The 19,607-nt window shown below is 40.8% G+C and overlaps 1 protein-coding gene across 3 annotated transcripts in view; it reads right to left on the bottom strand.

The window, feature by feature from the left end:
- bcar3 (BCAR3 adaptor protein, NSP family member) overlaps positions 1 to 19,607 on the bottom strand; it is a 75,683-nt gene that overhangs the window by 48,030 nt on the left and 8,046 nt on the right. For 2 of the 3 annotated variants that reach the window (XM_058639039.1, XM_058639038.1), the window contains exons 2-3: positions 18,619 to 18,770; positions 12,797 to 12,911 (exon numbers count right to left, since the gene is read on the bottom strand). In XM_058639039.1, the coding sequence (XP_058495022.1) occupies positions 12,797 to 12,911; positions 18,619 to 18,708 (205 nt within the window). In that variant the 5' untranslated portion in view covers positions 18,709 to 18,770. Of the gene's footprint in view, positions 1 to 2,123; positions 2,273 to 12,796; positions 12,912 to 18,618; positions 18,771 to 19,607 lie in introns of those variants that run through there. The other variant, XM_058639040.1, reaches the window with a different exon arrangement.

Below are 19,607 nucleotides of genomic sequence, written 5' to 3'. Positions count from 1 at the left end.
AAAAATGACAACAAAAACACAACTTTGATGTGCATTGGAAATATTTACATCAAATACGACAAAAGTGTAGAATCTACATTGGCGTTTGCGTCCCGTGTCACGTTTGTGCATAGACTTTGCGACTGCATACGCGAGCTGACCATCTGTGCGCCATATGAGTTTGAGGAAATGGAAACGGGAAACCTTTTTATTTTTAACTGTTTTATTGGGTGAAGTAATTAATGAATCGAGAATATCTACAGTAATTGGCTGGTAATGAAGAATAATTGGTGGTTGCACAAAGACCTCATGAGTTAATGGTTTAATCCTCCAAACCAGTAGCTACAGTATATGAAAAGTTTCTTCTGAAGTGCTTTTAATTCCACAACAGGGCGATGCTACTGTGACTCATGCCTCGACTTCAGAACAAGAATAAATGTACTCAGTCTGTCAGTCAGTCAGTCAGTCGGCCTGTCTGTCTTTGTAAAGACCATTAGGGCCTTTAGTGCTGACGGCTGGATGGAATACCAACCACCTCATCCCACTGGAGCAAGTAACAGAACACCACACAGGGTCTTAGGACACTGCATTGACTTCCATGCCTATAAGCGAAAGCGCTTTCCCCCGAACTTTAACCATAAAATGTTAATTTCTAACCCCAAACTTAACCTAACCTCATTTCCAATCTTAACTCTAAACCTAACCAGTTTATTGGAAATTAAATTTTGCCTCATAAGGACCAGGTTTTAGTCTCTATGAGGACTACTGGGGCTGACAAGGTCAGTGTTTATGCCTTTAAGAGGAAACAAATACTCGACTAAGTAGACAATTACTCGATTAATCGATTATTAATCGATTACTAAATTAATCATCAACTCTTCTGATAATCAATTGAATCGGTTAGAAGCTTTTTTCATGATTAAATCAAGATTTCTGATTGTTTCAGCTTCTTAAATGTGAATATTTTCTCCATTGCTTTGCTCCATACAACAAAGAAATCATTAAAACTGCATTATTTTGGTTTGTGGACAAAACAAGACATTCGAGAACATCCTCATTTCCAGGTTTGACAAACACCGACCAATGTTTCGTAACGTTTTCCGACATTTTATGGACCAAACGATTACTTGATTAATCGGGAAAACAATCGACAGATGAATGGATTGCGAAAATAATCGTTTGTTGCAGCTCTACAGGAGACACGCTGAATCTGACACAGACACACAGTTCAGCTCTAATTATTCATTTCATTATAACTACGGTGTTAAGACACGACACTGACTTGTGTCTGAAACAGCCTCCTGAATGTGTGTATCACGCACACACACACACACACAGATGCACACACATGTCAGACTCTGTCATCAGCTTGTGGGTGGTTTGCTGTTTAAAGACGTGTTCTTGTAACTGAAGGTCAGACTTTTCCCAGAGTGTCAACATGTTCTCCAGAGTGACGCCCAAGTTTCACACTGACTGCTTTTCTTTTTATCAGCTCTGATAAGTCATTTGTGACTGGGATGTGTTTTTATATCAGGACATTTATCATCATCATCATCATCATCGTCAGTGCCACCGCTGACACAAGCTGCAACATAAAGAACCTTCGTCTGCAGCTTAAGCATCCCACAAGATATGATCACACAACTTTGGCAAATATTACCACTGATCTGATTACATCTGTTCATTTATTGCATCTACACAGAACAATTAACATCCTTAAGCCAAGGATACACACAGCTTTAGTGAGTAAACCTGTTTAAAATAAGAAAGAAAGCAGTTAAACTGAGGGAAAACAAATAAGTGCTCTTATCTGTCATATTTCATGTAATTATTTCCTGCTGGGCTTTTCCACAGTTAGCAACGCCAACCCCAGCAACCACAGTTACACCCAGTGTCTTGGGATGGCAACTTATTGCTCAAAAAGTCCCTGAGTAACTGTGAGTGACTGCAAACTGTAAACAAATGAACCAACAGGGCCGGAGAGAGAAAAGAGACAAACATTTACATTTTCTAATTTTAAATTGTTCAGATGATGAAAAGTCTGAGGGAAGCAGGAGATGAAATAAAGATAACTGTCTCACACACATTCCTACACACTCTCACACACACATCTACTGTACACAAGTGCACATTTGAATGCCTACCTGTCACAACGTCCTCCTTCTTCTTTATCCCTGAGTCCTTTTTTTTTTGGTAATATTTCAGCTTGATATGATTCTGTCAGAATTATTCATAGTGCATCTGACTGACTGACCGGCTGTAAGACAACACACTCACGCTCCTTCAAACAGGCATCAACAAGTAGCACTGCACACAGTCACAAGCCCCGCCCTCCTCTCACTCTCTCTGGGAAGAGATTTGCGAGCGCCCCAGTCCCCTCCTCCTGCTCCACTGTGTTTGGGAGGAGTTTTCTTTCTTTCTCAGTGACCCAAGTTATCTCTTGACCCCCCCTCTACCCTCCCCCCCCAAAGGAGAACCCCCCCCAGCACTGAATAAAACTCCCTTCTGCCCTCTCCTCTTCCTCCTCCTCCACACAACCCCCCTGGCCTCTGTGTTCGTTCCCTGCACGGCCTCATATTTCATGCTCTGAGTCTTTTTTGTTTGTGACCTCTTACAAACAACACCAGCGACTGCACTGGCACTTAGGGAAGATTTAGATGTTGTGACCTAATGTTGCTATTTGTGGAGAGGGGATTTTTAAAAAAAAAAACAAAAAAAAAAAAACAGAAAAGAGAAGAACAGTGACTTTGAGCAACTTGAGGTTCACTCGAGACTCTTAAGTGCATGTTAGCTGGCACATAAATCAGCTCTGAGTCACAGGCTAAAATCTAGTTGGTGCGTTAGCGCAAATATGGCAGGAATGTTGGCAAAACATTTTTTTTTATTAAATTTCATCTGGAGTTAGACGAGCTGTGCATGTGTTGTTACGTCAGGTATGAGGTCATGTGTGTGTGTGTGTATTGGCTGTGGCCCTCAGGACAACACTCTCTCCTGTCTTTGTCCTCCTGTTCCCCTGTATGGTCTAGAGTTGATAACATCCAGACACGTGCATGCACGAGTGTGTGTGTGTGTGTGTGTGCGTGTGTGTTTCCTTTTAGACAATACACCAGCCCATCCTGCTCCTATGAAAGCTGGGATGATCAGATGACCCGTATGAACCATCTCTCCCTCTCTCTCTCACACACACACACACACACACACACACACACTCTATGCCTCATTAACACACGTCTTTTAATCTTGAGCTATTCACACATTTTCTTTTAAGATTGTGAAAGTGCATGAGGGGCCACGGTGGACACCTACGACATTAACAAACATTGTAATTGGCAGAGATAAAAGTTGTTGTTGTTGTTGTAAAATTCCACTGAAGATGTCAGGAAGTACTTGTACTTCTGCCAAAGCACAATAAAATTAAAAAGGTGGTAGATGATGTCAATGTGTTGGAAACAAAAATACAACATTAATTTCGTTTTTTTTCTACAAATTTTAATGCAGAAAAGTTCATCTTTAAGGTGTGAAAACACTATGAGTAACTTCCAGATAGGTTTGGTACAGAAAAAGCACTTCATAACACTGCAATCACTCATCAGTTCATCCTCTCCACCTCTAAATGAGCATTTGCCTGAACTTTGACACTCAAGAAATGTCAGGTATGAAACATCACTGTGATGGCGAAACATCTGCTGACACAGAAACGTAGAAATGTGCAGGTGCCTTTGAATTTTCTTTTTCATTCCCAGGTGAGCAGTTTAGACGACGATACTAAGTTTAATCATCAGGTTTATTTACAGTCTGTGTAATCACTCGGCCACTCCTGCTTCCTTTCTCAGTGACTCACGATCCCGGCTTTGAACTCAGCGCCAAAAATAAGTCATCAAAAGCCACAAAGAATAACCAACGAAATCATGACGTGTGGTGTTAAAAATCATTAGGTGCACTTCAGCGGGCGAAATGTGTATTCAGTGCTTGGGAATCATTTTCCCTTTTTGAGTTATACATCCTACAAGAAACAGTAAAACACATTCGTCTGATGATGATTTTACTTTTTTCTTTGCGCAGAAAATGTCTCAGATAAAAGTACTATTTCACACAGGCAGGTGAAAATTCTTTGTGTGGGGGCGAAGGAGGTATTTCCAAGAAACTGCAGTGAGTCAGGAGAGTAATCTGTAATCATCTCTTGACTCACCTGTGCTCTTCCAAAAAAATGCAGGGAGTCATTTGGGTGAGGGGCAGCGCTATAAAACCTGACTGACACGTGTCCGCATGATGAAGTATCTCATTATTTTATGAAAGAGCAAACCTTTTATTACACAATGAGTAGGCAAGGTGAAAGAAGCACAGAGCGTGAGTAAAGCGAGACAACTTCATACAACAGAATGGACTTAGGCCAAAAACATACACCAAGAAGTGGCCACAAACAGTTTAAAGAGAAAAAAACTAAACCTGGACATTCAGTGAGAGTACTCCCCTAAAGCATGAGCCTTTCTGTCTGTGTCAGCAACTCTAGTCTGGGGGACTCGATTTTATTGGGTGGGGAATGCTGAACATTTTCACACCTTCGTTTAGTTTCGCTTTCACACTGCACTTTTGTACGTGGACCAAACCGCCTGGTTAGCGGCACGCAGTTACAACAGCTGCCCTCCTGAACACAAGCACAAGAATCTGCCCAGTATGAGCAGCGGGTGAGGCAGTTTTCAGATCACATATACTGTACGTCCGTAAATCATTTCAATCACTTCCTCTCTTTGGTTCGCTGGATTGTCCGTTTGCCTTTCCCACTGGAAACAAACCGCACTGGGGTTCACTTGGCAAGCGAACAGAGACCCACGTTTTCAGGCGGAGCTCCAGAGTTCAGATGAGCTTTCACACCTGCCCAAATGAAGCGGACTATCCGTTTAAAGCAGACCAGACAGATCTGGTGTGAACGTGCCCTAAATTTCCTGGATGCATAAGTAACTCTAGGATAAAAGGTAAATAACACATAACTTTTTGAAGTACTGTAAGAAAACAAAAAAAAACTGAGATGGCTCAGTTTCTGTCACTCTTTGCAGTGTTGTGGTAATTATTTAAATGGCTATAAGCCGTGTTTCCACTGAGTGGAAAGGTTCGGTACAGTATGACACGTAACCGGTCCTAACCATTTCAATTTTGGTACCACAGTAAAATGGTACGGTACAGTTAGCTGATTGAGCGTCAAAAGAACGTCACCCCCTTTCTTAAATACCCACTTTCTATTCTCATACAAGCACTTGACGTCTTGTGGGGACAAACAGACACAAACCGAGCAGGACAAAAACAGCTGCTGGATGTCCTCCTTTGTTGTCTGCTGTGTTGCGTTCAACGTCCTTGTTCCTTGTCGTTGCACCGGCTGGACATTATGCTACAAGCCTAAACCAAGGCTTCACCGTTCCAAACCGTACTTTATTGTACCAAACCGAATTGTACCCTTTATAATCAATTGTTTCTTACACTATTTAATTTTTAGCATTTTGTTTTCACTCCCTTTCAGTTTTATGTGACACGGTTTGAACTCTGTTGTTGTTAAACGATTTACATGCCTCGTCTAACAACATCCAACACCCGCTGTTTCACACTGATGTAGCAGAGACGAAATCTCATTTATGAGCCATTTCTTTTGTTGATGCTATGCTGAAACTATTAGACACACAAGTAATAATGCACAATGGGCTGTTATTAGCAGGGCAGAAAAGAACTGCTTCTTCTATTTTTAGATGGTTAATTTTGCATACAGAATTGATTGTGCTGCACAGGAAGTAAACAAGATGAAGGTGTTATCCCCAATTTAATTATTCCCCATTCATTTTACTGCTTACTTAAAAATGTTTTTGTGGAAACTCATACCATTACAGTCATTTCCTGCACTTCCTGTTAACTTGGCTCCACTGGCCAAACCCTGCTTTGGCACTTTGGCAGCATGTTGGCACCGTGTCACTGCTGAGTCACTCATTTCCAATCACTGACCACCAATCCACCGCAGGGCGCCGATGGTTCCCAAAGCATTAAATAGATGGGTTTGGCTTCTGTACCTACTGGAGCAGTGACCTGTGCATAATTGGATTTGAGTCTTATTGATTTATTACACCTCATGTTGTGAAAGATTCAGGGGTTTCTTTCTTTTTTGTCCCTTGCCGTGTAGATATTTCTGGTGTTTCTACAACTCCTCAGGAAAAAAGATATGAAGTGTGCAAGGAACATTTACCCAATTTCTTCTCCTTCTCCTCCTCCTTCTTTCTCTATTTTTTTCTCCCCCTCATTCCATCCACTCATCATCTCCCACTCTATTCTCCTCATTTATTCCCTTATTGCCCTTTATACACACATGCAATCAGAAAAGTGTGAAGTGTTAACAGTTCAATGTTTAAGCCACTCCTCATTCCTGTGGTTGCAGCCTCACAGTCCGAAAGTGTTGGTCATAAGTTCATCAGTTTCTTTAAATAATATAATATAATATAATATAATATCAGAGGTGGAAAGTAATGAATTACTTTTTGAATACTCGACAGGTGAACAATGAGGACAGGTGAATGATGAGGATAGGTGAATTGGCGCTAATTAGTCCCTGAGTGAGTGAGAAAGCTAAAACATCTATGATCTTTGACCCATTTTGACCGATACATTATTTGTTTACGTATTTTATTTTGTCAGCACTTTAATTTGTAAAGGTTTGCCTTTAATTAAAAGCAATTCATGTGACATTTGTGTCCCATTGTCTTTTTTTGCTCGATATAAGTAAGAACCCTAAGTAAGTAACTTTTACTCTAAGAGTACATTTTAAACAAGCTACTTCTTTACTTTAACTTAAGTACATTTTTAGACCTGTATACTTTACTTAAGTAACATTTTGTCAAAACAGTGGTACTTTTACTTGAGTAGAATATTTCTGTATTCATATTCCATACGATTGTTTTAGGACCACAGTCACTATGATAAATTACTCATGGGGAAAGCCTCTCTTAGGGTCAAGTGTGGCCACACACACATCACATTATGTACACTTTAAATACATGCTAAACTAAAAAGAGAAACTACTGTGTAACAGTCACTTAGCAAAGTCCTAACAGCAAACTTTAATGTGATTTTTGTGTGATTAATGTGACACACAATATGCTATTTTGTGTTTTGGGATGTTCCTATCTTGGATCAACATAGTCTAATTCCCGGGACTGTTTGGACACAGAGGAGATAACCGCAGACTAGTGTTGATGGCACAGTCGTTGTTACTGGGTTGTGTTGATGACTCCGTCACCTTCACACGAGAGATTATCTTGGTTCAGATTGTGCTGCTTGGTAGGATGTGACATAAATGATCTAATATGTAAAGGTCATGCAACACATACGGCACAGTGAATGAAGAATGATATCATGTGATATGATATATTGGTAATATTGGTGATCTGGCTACACAGACTTTTTTTTTTTTAAATAAACTGATTTAAAACTTGCTTTACACATAAAAATATGTGTATTTTTTTGAATTCACATAACACTGATATAATCCCAAATATACACTTTAACCTCTAAACTCTCAGCGGGTGAGGAATGTGGTGTGAGTGTGTGTTTGCTTCAGAGGTTGTTGACAAAAAAAAAAAAAAGTGATCGGTAACAGCTGTGAATGAGGACGTTTTGAACCACTGGCAACATAACGCAGACTATGTGAGATAAGGAGTGCTTTGCTTTGGCTTATAACAGCTGACAAACCAGAGCAGAATCATAATCTGACACGCCAAAGTCAGGTGAAGGAATGCACGACTCTCTGCTCGTGCACTGAGCAAAAACGTCCTGACAACCCGGCGATAATTCACGCGAGCTGACAGCCACAAATGTATGTAATTGTGAAAGAGAGAGACGTCCATGATTGAACCCTCCGATCTCCCAACTGACCACTCTGAGTGTTTTGCCGCCATGGCAACATGGCCGTCCAGCAAGGACACAAACAAGTAAACAAACTGTGTGTGTGTATGTGTGTGTGAACACCTGTTATCACGGTCTCACTCACACACACACAAACACAAACAATGTAAAGTCCATGTTTAGCATAACAGTGCGTTGTCTCTGTGTGTGTCCTGGTATTCATATTACGGATTTCCGTAGCAGGGCACAAAACAGCTGGTGGCCCACAGCTCAGAGAGTTAAGCTGTGTGTATGAATAAATGAATGAATGAATGAATAAAGGAATGAATGCACTGCTTTCTGAAGCAGATATGCAGTCGACAATCTCTTGTTCTATGAGTTATTGAAGCAGCTTCTTCTTTATACCTGGACGTTTATTAACTCTTATTAAATCTGCCAAATCTGCAAATGTGCCTTTAGTTACTGTGGACAAGCACTGTGGAACTCTTTACCTGATCAGTTACGCCATGCAAATACTGTTTACACTTTTAAATCCAAGCTCAAAACATTCCTGTTTCCCCTAAGACTATGAGCGATTTTTGTGTGTGTGTGTTCATATCTTTGTGAAGTCCAAAAAACATGTAAAAAACTGTACATTTTTTGGGCCTCAAAATGTTAAGGGTTAAGACCTGGTTTAAGGTTTTCAGTTAGAATGGGTTTAGGTTAGGGCTGGACAGGAGCGTCAAACTCATTTTAGTTCGACGGTCACATAAAAATTTGCAATCCCAAGTGGGCCGGACCAGTAAAATAATAGCATAATAACTCACAAACAACAAGGACTCCAAATGATTCCCTTTGTTTTACCTTAATTTAAGGATCTTTTTACAAAACACATTATTTTGTAAAAAGGTTAACAACCTGAAAAATAAGTGCAATTACAACAATTTTATGCCTAAATGTACCATTCACACATGTGGATCACAAGTATCTGGAACTGAAAAATAAAGTCTTAGAATCTTATCATAATGTGAAATTTTCCCAAATTCATCCTGTGGGCCTGATTAGACCTTCTGATGGGCCCACGGGCCGTATGATTGACACCCCTGGGTTAGGATTAACTGGTACAGATTATAAAGCTTTGGTTAGACTGTCCAACTGAATGGAAGTCAATGTGAGTCCTTAAAAGAATAGCTGTGCGAACATCAATCAGTACAAACACAGGCAACAACACAACACACTTTTTTCCCTTCTTCGTTTCCTTCTCTGGAGCAGAGATGCACTGAATTCCAAAGATTCTCAGGCGATTGTGTAGAGAGAGAGAGGCTGAATGTGTGAAACCCAAATGTCCACATGTAATTCTCCTACCAGCTCCCTCAAATAATCTCTGGCTAAAGTTCAAGTGAGCTCATGTTAGAGCACAGCAGGAGCAAATCCTCTGCGAGTGAACTGGATCCAACCCTTGGGCTGTATGTTGCCAACGTGGAATCCAGACTCATCTGTGCTTCAGTTAAAACTTAAACTAATAATTATAATTTTAATAAACAAATAGTCAAGAAGCAGAGAGCAATGCAGCATCTATACTAATAAATGTGGCAATAAACACGACACTTTTCCTCTTTTGTCCTTAGAAATACAGCAAACGAGAACTCAGCCTCATGTCAAGACGAATATATCATTTTAAAAGGTTGCCTCCTAATGACAGCACTGCACCTCAACATCACCTCAAATTATACTTCAAATATGTGAAATATGATCATACACGTGCGGTTTGAGCGACGCTTCTAACGTCGCCCTCTAATTGCTCTAATTGGAACATCTCTGCTTCTCTGCTGCATTTTATTTTCTGCCAGCGGGGAAAGTACCTGGCACACACACACACACACACACACCTACACATACCACACACACAGATTCCTATTCTCCATGCGTAATCATAGACTGTAGCCAACAAACAGTAACTTGATGAAATGAATATGTGCCTGGACGCAGTGTGTGTGAGTTTTATGCTGAAGGTGCTCTCGCAGGGAAACTCTTATCTGGGTCAAATATTGAGTTGGCAACTTTGGGAGGCAGCCCGTGTTTCCTTGTATTTGTTATCTCTTTGTGACCTTGTCAGGACCAGTAGACCACAATCTGGTCCTAATGAGACAGAACTGCACGTCTAAGGACCTGTTTAAGTGCTGTTGTTGTGTTAAGGTTAAGTTTAGACATGAGCTGGTTAGTAATAACGCTTTATTTAGGCTGGTGGTCAATTCAGTGTCCTAAGAAGAATCGTTGAGCACACCTCCGCGTGTGTGTGTGTGTGTAAAGGATATGATTAGCTGAACAAATCTGGCCTCTGTGGTAATGATAGGGGGCGGCAGGCTGCCAGGCAGACAGATAATACCACAGTAGTTGGTGACTGAGTGATTTCAACTAGAGGCCGCTTCGCCTCTGCAACAGTCCTAAACGTGCAGGTCGAGGCTCCGTAACCCAGGAATGTGAAAATGCATGTTTCTAAAGGAGCACTTTGCAGTGTCCTCATCCTAAAGGTATTAGCAGCCGTGAAATCAGGTTTGGATTAGATTAAATTAGATTTGACTTAATTGATCCCACACTGAGGGAATTCACTTGTTACAGATGCAGGGTTGGGAGCAGACAGCACTACACTAGGATATAAGACAGCACAGGAAGCTCAGCTTCCTCTAAAATGTCATCAAATATTTCATGACGTGTCACTAGTTTGTTCAGAATCAGCTGTTTTTCACGGATGACAGATCGTCTCTTATGTGGTTATCGTATTCCAGGAGCATTAAAACCACTTGAAGTTCAGCTTCAACTTTTCTCTACGGGACAACACAGAACATATTGTTTCCAGAGAAGCTCAGCTTCTCTCGGAGTCAATGGAGCAGTGGGCGGGCACGGACGCATGGGCTTCTGCTTAATGATTAGAGGAACTGTCTGAAAGGCGGAGCCAGTTTTTAATTGTTAATGTTGTCTTAGTCCTGTGTGGATTTTTGCGAGGGAAATCTGTAGACAAAAGCTGGTCGTTGTGTGTTATTCGCTCGTGATATAGCCCATTTTCATTTGGGCATTTGAACTTTATATAAAAACACTATTAGAGCATTGCAGTTCTACATAATTATCGCGTTTTCCTTGCCGTAGTTGTTTGTTTGCTGAATTTACGTAAGAATTAATGTATAAAGAACGGCCTGAAATGAGCTTCCCCTGCTTCAAAGACCAGTAACTGCCACTGAAATATAACAATATCAAAAAAGTGCAAAAAAGTGAAAAAAAAACAACAACCCTAAATTTAAATATTAAAGCTATACTGTACATGTTTACATATACAGTATTAAAATGAGCACCTAGTTGTGGAAGTGAAAAGTGCCGTGACAGTTATTGCTCAGATATATTGCACATGTGTATTGAGCAGGATATGACAGCCTCGGTGAGTAATGTCAACTGAGTTGGAGTTGTGCAAATTACAGAGTCTATTTTTGACAGTGTTATTGCTCCACACTGTTATGACACCGTGCTGCTGGTGTCGCACAGACTGAAGGCAGCGGGGATGAATGATGGCGTCTTTTATTGCTCAAGCCTCGGCAGCTGTTGCTCTCTTTTTTGTCAGAATTGTTTCCTTCAACAGGAATTATCTTCACATCTTTGGCCATTTTAATGAAAAACATTATTTCAAATGCGGCTTGCTTGACTGAAAGCCTGTCTCATAAATATTCCTATTATATTGCTCATTCTGATGAATTGTTGTGTAATAAAGCATTAGATAACGCTCTCCTTTTCTATTTTAACCTTTCTCCTCTGCAACGTTTTTACCACCGCTGCACTCACAGAGGAAATGGCTGGCAATAACGAATAAACTTATACAAAACCTTAATGTTTGCAAAACATGGAAGTGACTGAAAAGAGTTTATACTCACCACAGATTGAGGGCTGTTTTTGTTTGAAAAGAACTTCTCTTCCATATGGGCAAGCAAATTGTTGCTTTTAAGAAACCTGACTGTGAGACTGTAGGGGAGACTTTATATCTTTATGGTTCATGTCTCCTCCATCAAAGTAGGAAAATCTGGCTTATGAAAAAAATATTCAATAATTCAGCACAAAGAAATTGCTTCAAACTTGACAGTATATGAAAACACACCACAATTATAATTTTGTTTGTAAGATGTTTCTGTCTTTGCATTGTAAAATGGTCATACACCGGTTTTGCTCATTACCTTAAGAGGATTCACTAAAACCACGGTTCTGGAATTTTGACCAGTGTGCGTAGAAAATGGAAACCGTAAAGAACAAAAAAGGAAGAAGAAATTAAATAATAATAATTAGAGTCCCCTTATCTCTCGCTCCATCTTCATCTGATTTCACTATACCAGTGTCTGAAGTATTATAACTTATTGGGAATAAATCTGCCTCGTGTGAAAAGTTGTAGACGTATTGTTTTAGTTTGTACTTGGTATAAAAAAGTTCTCCTCGTCTGAAGACTTGTGTGCGACGTCACCAAGACAACAGCTATATTTCACAGTATAATGCATGGGAAACGGAGCAAACAAAGCCACCGGTCCCACACACACACACAGACCGACACACACAGTTTAGCAGTGATTAAACTCAGCAGGACTGTCGGCCTCAGCACTCCATTAACCTACTGACAGCTTTGGAAGGCGTTCACATTTATCTGTGTGTGAGACACAGTGTTGTCCTCCTGCAGACAACAACCACCACCACCACCAGCACCACCACTACTAATACCAGCAGCAGCAGCAGCAGCAGCAGCAGCAGCAGCAGCAGCAGCAGCCATAGACCCCGCAGACATGAACATGTCTTTACATGACACTAATGCTATCTTTGTCTGCACTCAAGCACAGAGCCGGAGAGGTGGAAACATGTGGATTTCAACAGAGAGCAAGTATCAACAACCTGATGGGACAGATAAGGAAAGATAATGTGTGCGTGTGTATCTGAATACCTCTCCTCCTCTCCCGCTCCTGGAGGAGGCGTAGAGAAGTGAGGAGGTGCAGGCGGTGAAGGTGATTGTGCACTCCAAGGTCTAGAAGGTCATACTCTGAGAGGTGGAGCAGGTCCTGGAAGACACGAAAACACATTAATAATAACTCAGCATTAACCCATCAGCCAGCTCTTTACATTTTTTTTTAATTATACAAAGTTCAACTATCGTGATCAGCTGATATTTTGTTTTCTGCTTTACATGATTGAGTTCCACACTCAACGACGGGAGCACTAAGTAAATCCTACAACCTTCAAACTGTCACTATGGCTAAACCAAGCACCAAAGTTGAGTATGTCCACAGTGAGACATGTCAAAGAGCTGAAGGAGAGCTCAACGAGTGGTCGATTATCTTGGATAAGAGCCGTCCTCTTCAGAAATCTGACCACTTGTCACTAAGTCATATTATCTGCCTTCATTTGACATTCAAATTAATCTGTAAAGTCAATCATTAAAATACATTTGTATGGTCTTTTACAGCACTCCACAATTAGAAACACTGTCTTTATATATACTATATATGTATATATATATACATATCACCTAACATATGAGCGTCATGCCAGGAAAATGAGACCCAGTCACTCGGGCGACAGAGTGAACTTTGACACCAAGCGACCCAGAGTCTCAACCCTGACTCTGACCTGCGTCAGATGGTCGTCTCACTCAGATGGCATTTTAAAAGACAAGAAGATTATTTCCGGGGTCATTACTTTGGTCCGAAAGTGGCATGAGACGTGGACTGAATGTCAGAGACAAGGACGCTGTCTCATCTTTCTCCCTCTTCTTGTCCTTTTCCCCTCCTGGTTGTCTCTTTTGACTCTTTTGTCTCTCTTTAGCCCCCTTCCCTTTTATTTTATGACTTTGCTCAGTTGCCAGCAGTACTCGACCTTGTGCACTGGTTTTTTAAAAGGGACAGTGAACCCGATGGCTCAGTCTTTCACTCCTTTATTTACTTACAATGTCTTCAACAAACAAGAGAAGTATGAGCACACTGCAGTGTAGTCTTAAGACGTATGTGCTCCACACTGAGGGATTTACAGCGCTGAGAATAGGGGCTATATAGAACATGTGTTGCTCAGGTGTCAGCGTTTTAAACTACGTCCAAACGGCCTTTTTGCTACTTCAAAACTAGTCATCGAAAGGTTGACTAGATTCAGACCCCCCGTCTCCTTTCCCCAGAGGTCAGCAACCTTTACCTTAAGAGCAATTTATGGACAGAAAGAGAGAAAAAGGGTTTTTATCTAGAGCTGTAAAAATATCTGAGTCCTTCAAATGCAGGTACAACAGTGTATTACATCAACATGACTAACAAGTCTACACCAGCAGTCATGCTTTGTGGTATGTTTGTGGTTCTTTAGGGCACCAACTAATGATTATTTTCATCATTGATTGATCCGTCGATTATTTTCTTGATTGATCAAGTACTTTTTTGGTTCGTAAAATATCAGAAAATGTTGAAAAATGTTGACTGGTGTTTACCAAACCAGGAAATGATAATGTTCTCAAATGTTTTGTTTTGTTCACAAACCAAAATGATTCAGTTTTTGTTATTTGGAGCAAAGAAACAAACATATTCACATTTAAAACGCTAAAAAATAAGAAAGCTTGTTTTAATTATTGAAAAAACACTCAAAATTATTAATCAATGACAAAAATGGTTAATCATTGCAGCCCTAATGTTGTATTTATTTATCACTTCAACTTTGCGTTTCATTTGCAATAATGCATTGTTTCAGGGCATTTGAAATGACCAAAGTGCAATAAAGAAAACAGTTAAACTACATTTAAACCCTAAAGACATTTTTGATCAAACTGAAACTGAAATGTCGCCACTTTCCTAACTTCTAATTCCAAATGAAACATTACCTCTGTTCAAAAATAATTTTTTCTTTTTCTTTCCACACATTTCTAGCAAATCCTTTTATGTCAATAACACTAACACTTCAATACAAAGACCTGGGTAAATACTTCAGAGTCAGATTGTCTTACGGGGACGATACTGTTATGACTGGAGGACGTCAGGTAAAACGCAGTGTGTCTAGACAACACGGTGACTCCAGCAGGGAGCAGAGGAGAAGTGCCGAGGCCACTGGTGCCGTCTAAAAAAAAGTGTGCTGTCTCCTCCCCTCATCCTGCCCCTGTCATTACGGCATTGTGTTAAACACACAAACAAACACACCCTTCCTCACTTTGACCCTCGCCATAGCACTCAAATAAGTGACCCCTGAAATAACCTGGTGAAGGAGAGCCGCACAGTCTTTGAACAAGACCTTGTGCAGTCATGAAGCGACACAAAGTACACACATGGTGAAGTACACACACACACACACACTGTCATCACAGGACACTCCCAGCCCAGCTCAGCTCAACACAGCAAACCAAGGCCTCATTGTTTTGGTTTCTCAATAATACGACTATTCTACCAGTTAATCACAAACACTGCTCAGTTTGGACAAGATATACAGTGGGCAAGTCCATGAATATTAACACATATACACACACACACGCATGTACGACATTCATGACTTGAGGGGACATTGCATTGACTTACATTCATTTCCTGGAGACTTACTCTAACCTTAACCTTACGACAAATCACATCTTTGCTCTAAAGTGAGCTTCTTCTGACCTGGTCTCCATGAGGACTTCTGGTCTTGACAAGGTCAGCGTTTATGCCACTGTTTGTGCAGCATTCTTAGTGAGGACGCCCCTTACAGTAACTTTAACAAAAACCCTTTTCTAACTCAAAACTCAAAAAGACAGAGTGTGAGGACCAGCTTTAATGTCCACACCTTTCCAAAATGTCCTCATTCCCTATGGTTTATACATTGGGTTTGCTCATGTGCATGTGTGCCAGTGGCTTTGTTATTCAGGTATGTGTGTGTGTGTGTGTGTGTGTGTGTGTGTGTGTGTGTGTGTGTGTGTGTGTGTGTGTGTGTGTGTGTGACTTCTACCTTGGTGTGTGCGACTGACAGTGACTGTTGTTTGGACTCTTCCTGCTTGACTTTGCCTTGTGTGTGTCTGCATGTGTCTGTTCCTCTCTCTCCCTCCCTCTGTGTGTGTGTGTAGATGTGCCCATGTATTACTAATGTTGTGGGGACCTAAACCTGTTTACACAGTCACATTATGGGGGACAAGTCCCCACAATGTAAATGACTACATTTTAAGGTGAAGATATGTTTTAAGGTTAGGTTGAGGTTGAGGTTAGGGTTGAGGTTAGGATTAGGCCAGTAGTAATTGTGGTTAGGGTTATAGATAAATTAAGGGATAACGCTTTGTTTAGGCTGTCTAAACTGATGGAAATCAATGCTATGCACTGTGAAGAATAGCTGTGCAAACCTGTGTGAGTGTGTGTGTGTGAGAGGGAAAGAGAGAGAGAGAGGGGGAGAGAGAGAGAGGTTTGGCACATCTTATATCTCTCTGTGTCTCTGTCTGTCTCCCCCCTCTCATCTCCCCTCTCGTGTCCAACAGCAAGTTGACATGTTTTCTTTATCCACATCATGCAGAGCTGAGCAATAATATGAACTCTCATACTAGTCCAGAGGAGAGTTGATACAGCAGTGGTCAGTGTTGACTTTGCCCACATGAATGTTGCTGCAACGATGAAGGTGCACGCAGGGGGAAAAAAGAAAGGGGAGCCAAGATTCAGGGACAGTTCGGGACATTAAAAATCCTCATCATGAAGCTAGAATCTGCTTTTAAATCAGGATTCAAGGTGTTTGTGGCTATTCACATGATTGTTACAAACATAAACCGCTGTCACATATGACAGAATATTAAAAAATCAGACTCGTACCTGCTACAAATACAAGTAGTTATTTTGGGACAGTATCTCTACTAATAAAGTTCTTTACAAGGACGAACAATTACTCATTTTTAATGAAATTGGCAATTTGATCGCAAAGGTTGCGATTAAGTTATCCTACTTTTGATTGTTCTATCCTCTAGGAAAATAAAAAATTGTAACACATTCTATCACAAATCGTTCACTCCCAGTTTTGTGTCCACACTCACTGGTTGGACATTTTTGAGTGTCAGGGTCATGATTCATCTGTAGAGTAAATATGTAAATATAAATGCTAAAGCTGTGAAACCACAAATACTTTATATGCCACAATATTGACAATAATAAAAGAGAGGAAGGAAATCATCTTTGGACGTTGTGTGCATGCATGTTGCTGTTGGCAGAGTTAATGATGTCGGCTGAGTGAGTTTTCACCACAGAGACTGTTGCGTCGCTGTAGCCTGCATGGCTAAGAGGCGCTGAGACTAATATTGTTGTGATCATATCTACAGGAAGATTACCGACGCTGTGCTGAGCCCATTACTCATTCACAACGTCACACCATCTGACAGAGTGTGAGTCTTGTATGCTGCCTATACTTCCAGTGTCTGTTGACAGAGATCATTCACACCAAGAATGATAATTATAACAATGAAAATGGAAATGTAACCATTCTTTAACCAGTGATGGGGAGCATGTGCTGCTCACTGCAGCTACATTCGAGCCTCAAACATCACCTTGTCTTTGCTTAGACTAAAAAATACAATCACGGTTTAAGATTGAACCAACTGCTTCACAAAACTCCTTCTTCTTAATACCACCTTCACAAATAGCCCCCAGGCTTTTTTAAATGTCAGCAATGTTAAAAGTGACGCATATTTGGATGCATCATGTTTGGCTGTCAGTGTTTCTGACATTCATTAAATCACTATAATCCCAACAATGCTGGAAAATTAAGGCTGCCAGCACAGTTCTGCATAATCTGTAATTTGTCTGTTACTTTGTTTTGTTTTATTTATATAACTTAATTACTAGGGAACATCAATCTAAATAAAAAGGGACAGAAAAATGAAAATTTGCCACTTTCATTGGAATTGTGGTGTAGAATCCACCATTTTCTCAATCTACAACAGTTTTTAAAAACAACATATTTGTAGTTAGTTAAACCCAAAACTCACGTAACTCCAGACTCAGACGAGAACAGCACTTTGTTGCATTGACTTGATAAATCTGTATTAATCTCCTTGACACTTTCACTCACTCTCGCTCTCTTTTTTTTAAAGCCTTCCCCATTATGCCTCCACTAATTGCTCCAATGCATTTTGGGTAAACATTAGCAGAGGCGGGGTAATTGTATAACTCATACCTTATTGGCCAATCCATCTCGTCTCCTAGCCAGTGGTTGTGTAATGTTCAGAATGCAGTAGGTGGATGGTTGGATGTTAAACAGCCTCCACATCAGTGTCCATTCAGACTAAGAGGTCTGTGATAAAACTGTAATGAGCTCCTTCATCAGTCTCTGTCTCACACTCTTAGTCACAACGACTGTGCCAAAATAGAAACACTTTATCATCCACACATCAGCAAACGCAGACATGTGAAACGCTCAGTTCATTCAAATGACGGAAACATGGTTCTTTTTATGATTCATATTCAGATCATGGGCCACGTGGTGGCTAGCAGTGGCTAACAGTGGCTAGCAGTGATTTGAATTAGTCGTCTAGTGATGAGGATTCGGCGCACTGTCACCACAAGGCCATTGCCACTGATGCAACACATGGCCAAGAGGAAAGGATTTGGCCTTGTAACTGGAGGGTTGTCGATTCAAATCCCAGAACAGGTCAAGGATGCAGGTAAGTTCTGCCCACTGCTTCTACTGCTGTGTAATAAGGATGGGGGTTAAATGAATTTGCAATAGTTATGCAACATTTGGAGCTATTTTGGAAAGAGGAACAGGAAGCTGAAAACATTCTCTTCGTGTATGTTCTTGTGTTACCTCGACACCATCGTACTCCTGCTCCAGTGCTGCACAGTACTGCGGCAGTCCCAGCTGGCTCAGCCATCGGGAGATAGACTGGTGCTTCATGGTGATGGCACATATACACACTCACAGGCATGTACGCAGATGCGTGTGCACTCGCATGGAACCTAGAACGGAGAAAATATAAAAGAACAATTAAAAAACAACTACAAATTGATCTAATTAACCTAAAAGAGACAGAAAGAACCCAGATTTCTCATCACTGTTCTGTGACCTCTCTCAACAACCAGCTCTGGAATCTGCCAGTTTTACTATTAGCTGGATTTAGCCGGTACAAGAAGACATGAATGATGCATGTGCACTTCATCTAAAGGGGGGGAGGGGGTCTGCTGGGAAAAGGGAAATGTACTCACGCTACAGTAATCACGGGAAAAGTTGTGGGAGGGTTTTTTTTTGCTGAAAATGTCCAAACAGATTCTGTTGGTGCAAGGCATGATTTGATAATAGTCAACCTGCACTCCCTCCTTAAAACACTGCAGGACATATTCACAGAAACTGAAATGATAATAAGAGGAATACATGTCAGTCTGTTAAACATGTCGAGATTAAGATTAAGTTGGTTTGAAAGATAGTGCTGCGATCCTTGGAAGTTGAAAACGTGCCGTTGGTAATGTAGTGAGTACCATGGACCATATCTAATACCAAATCTGGTCATGTCGGGGTTCAGTTGTGTGTTGTCACTGGTCCACTGTACTGTAGCTAAAATGCCAGCAAAGTGTCAATCAAACAGGCCAATGTGCAAAGCAATCTAAATTTATTTCCCATGTGTATGCCTTCCCATAGCCAGCTCTACTTCTTTATCAGTGTAATGGCTGATTAACAGCAACACTGCAGATAATCCAGTGTTGAAAACACCCATGGGTGATGATGTCTCTGAGGCTGAGAATCAGACTCGGTGTCTGTGCCGCCAGTTTAGATAAAGTCACACAACATTAAGCAGAATG

Source organism: Solea solea, chromosome 9, assembly GCF_958295425.1.
Source record: "Solea solea chromosome 9, fSolSol10.1, whole genome shotgun sequence".
NCBI lineage: Eukaryota > Metazoa > Chordata > Actinopteri > Pleuronectiformes > Soleidae > Solea > Solea solea.
Note: the sequence above shows the minus strand (reverse complement) of the source record. Positions and strands in the feature narration are given on the sequence as shown.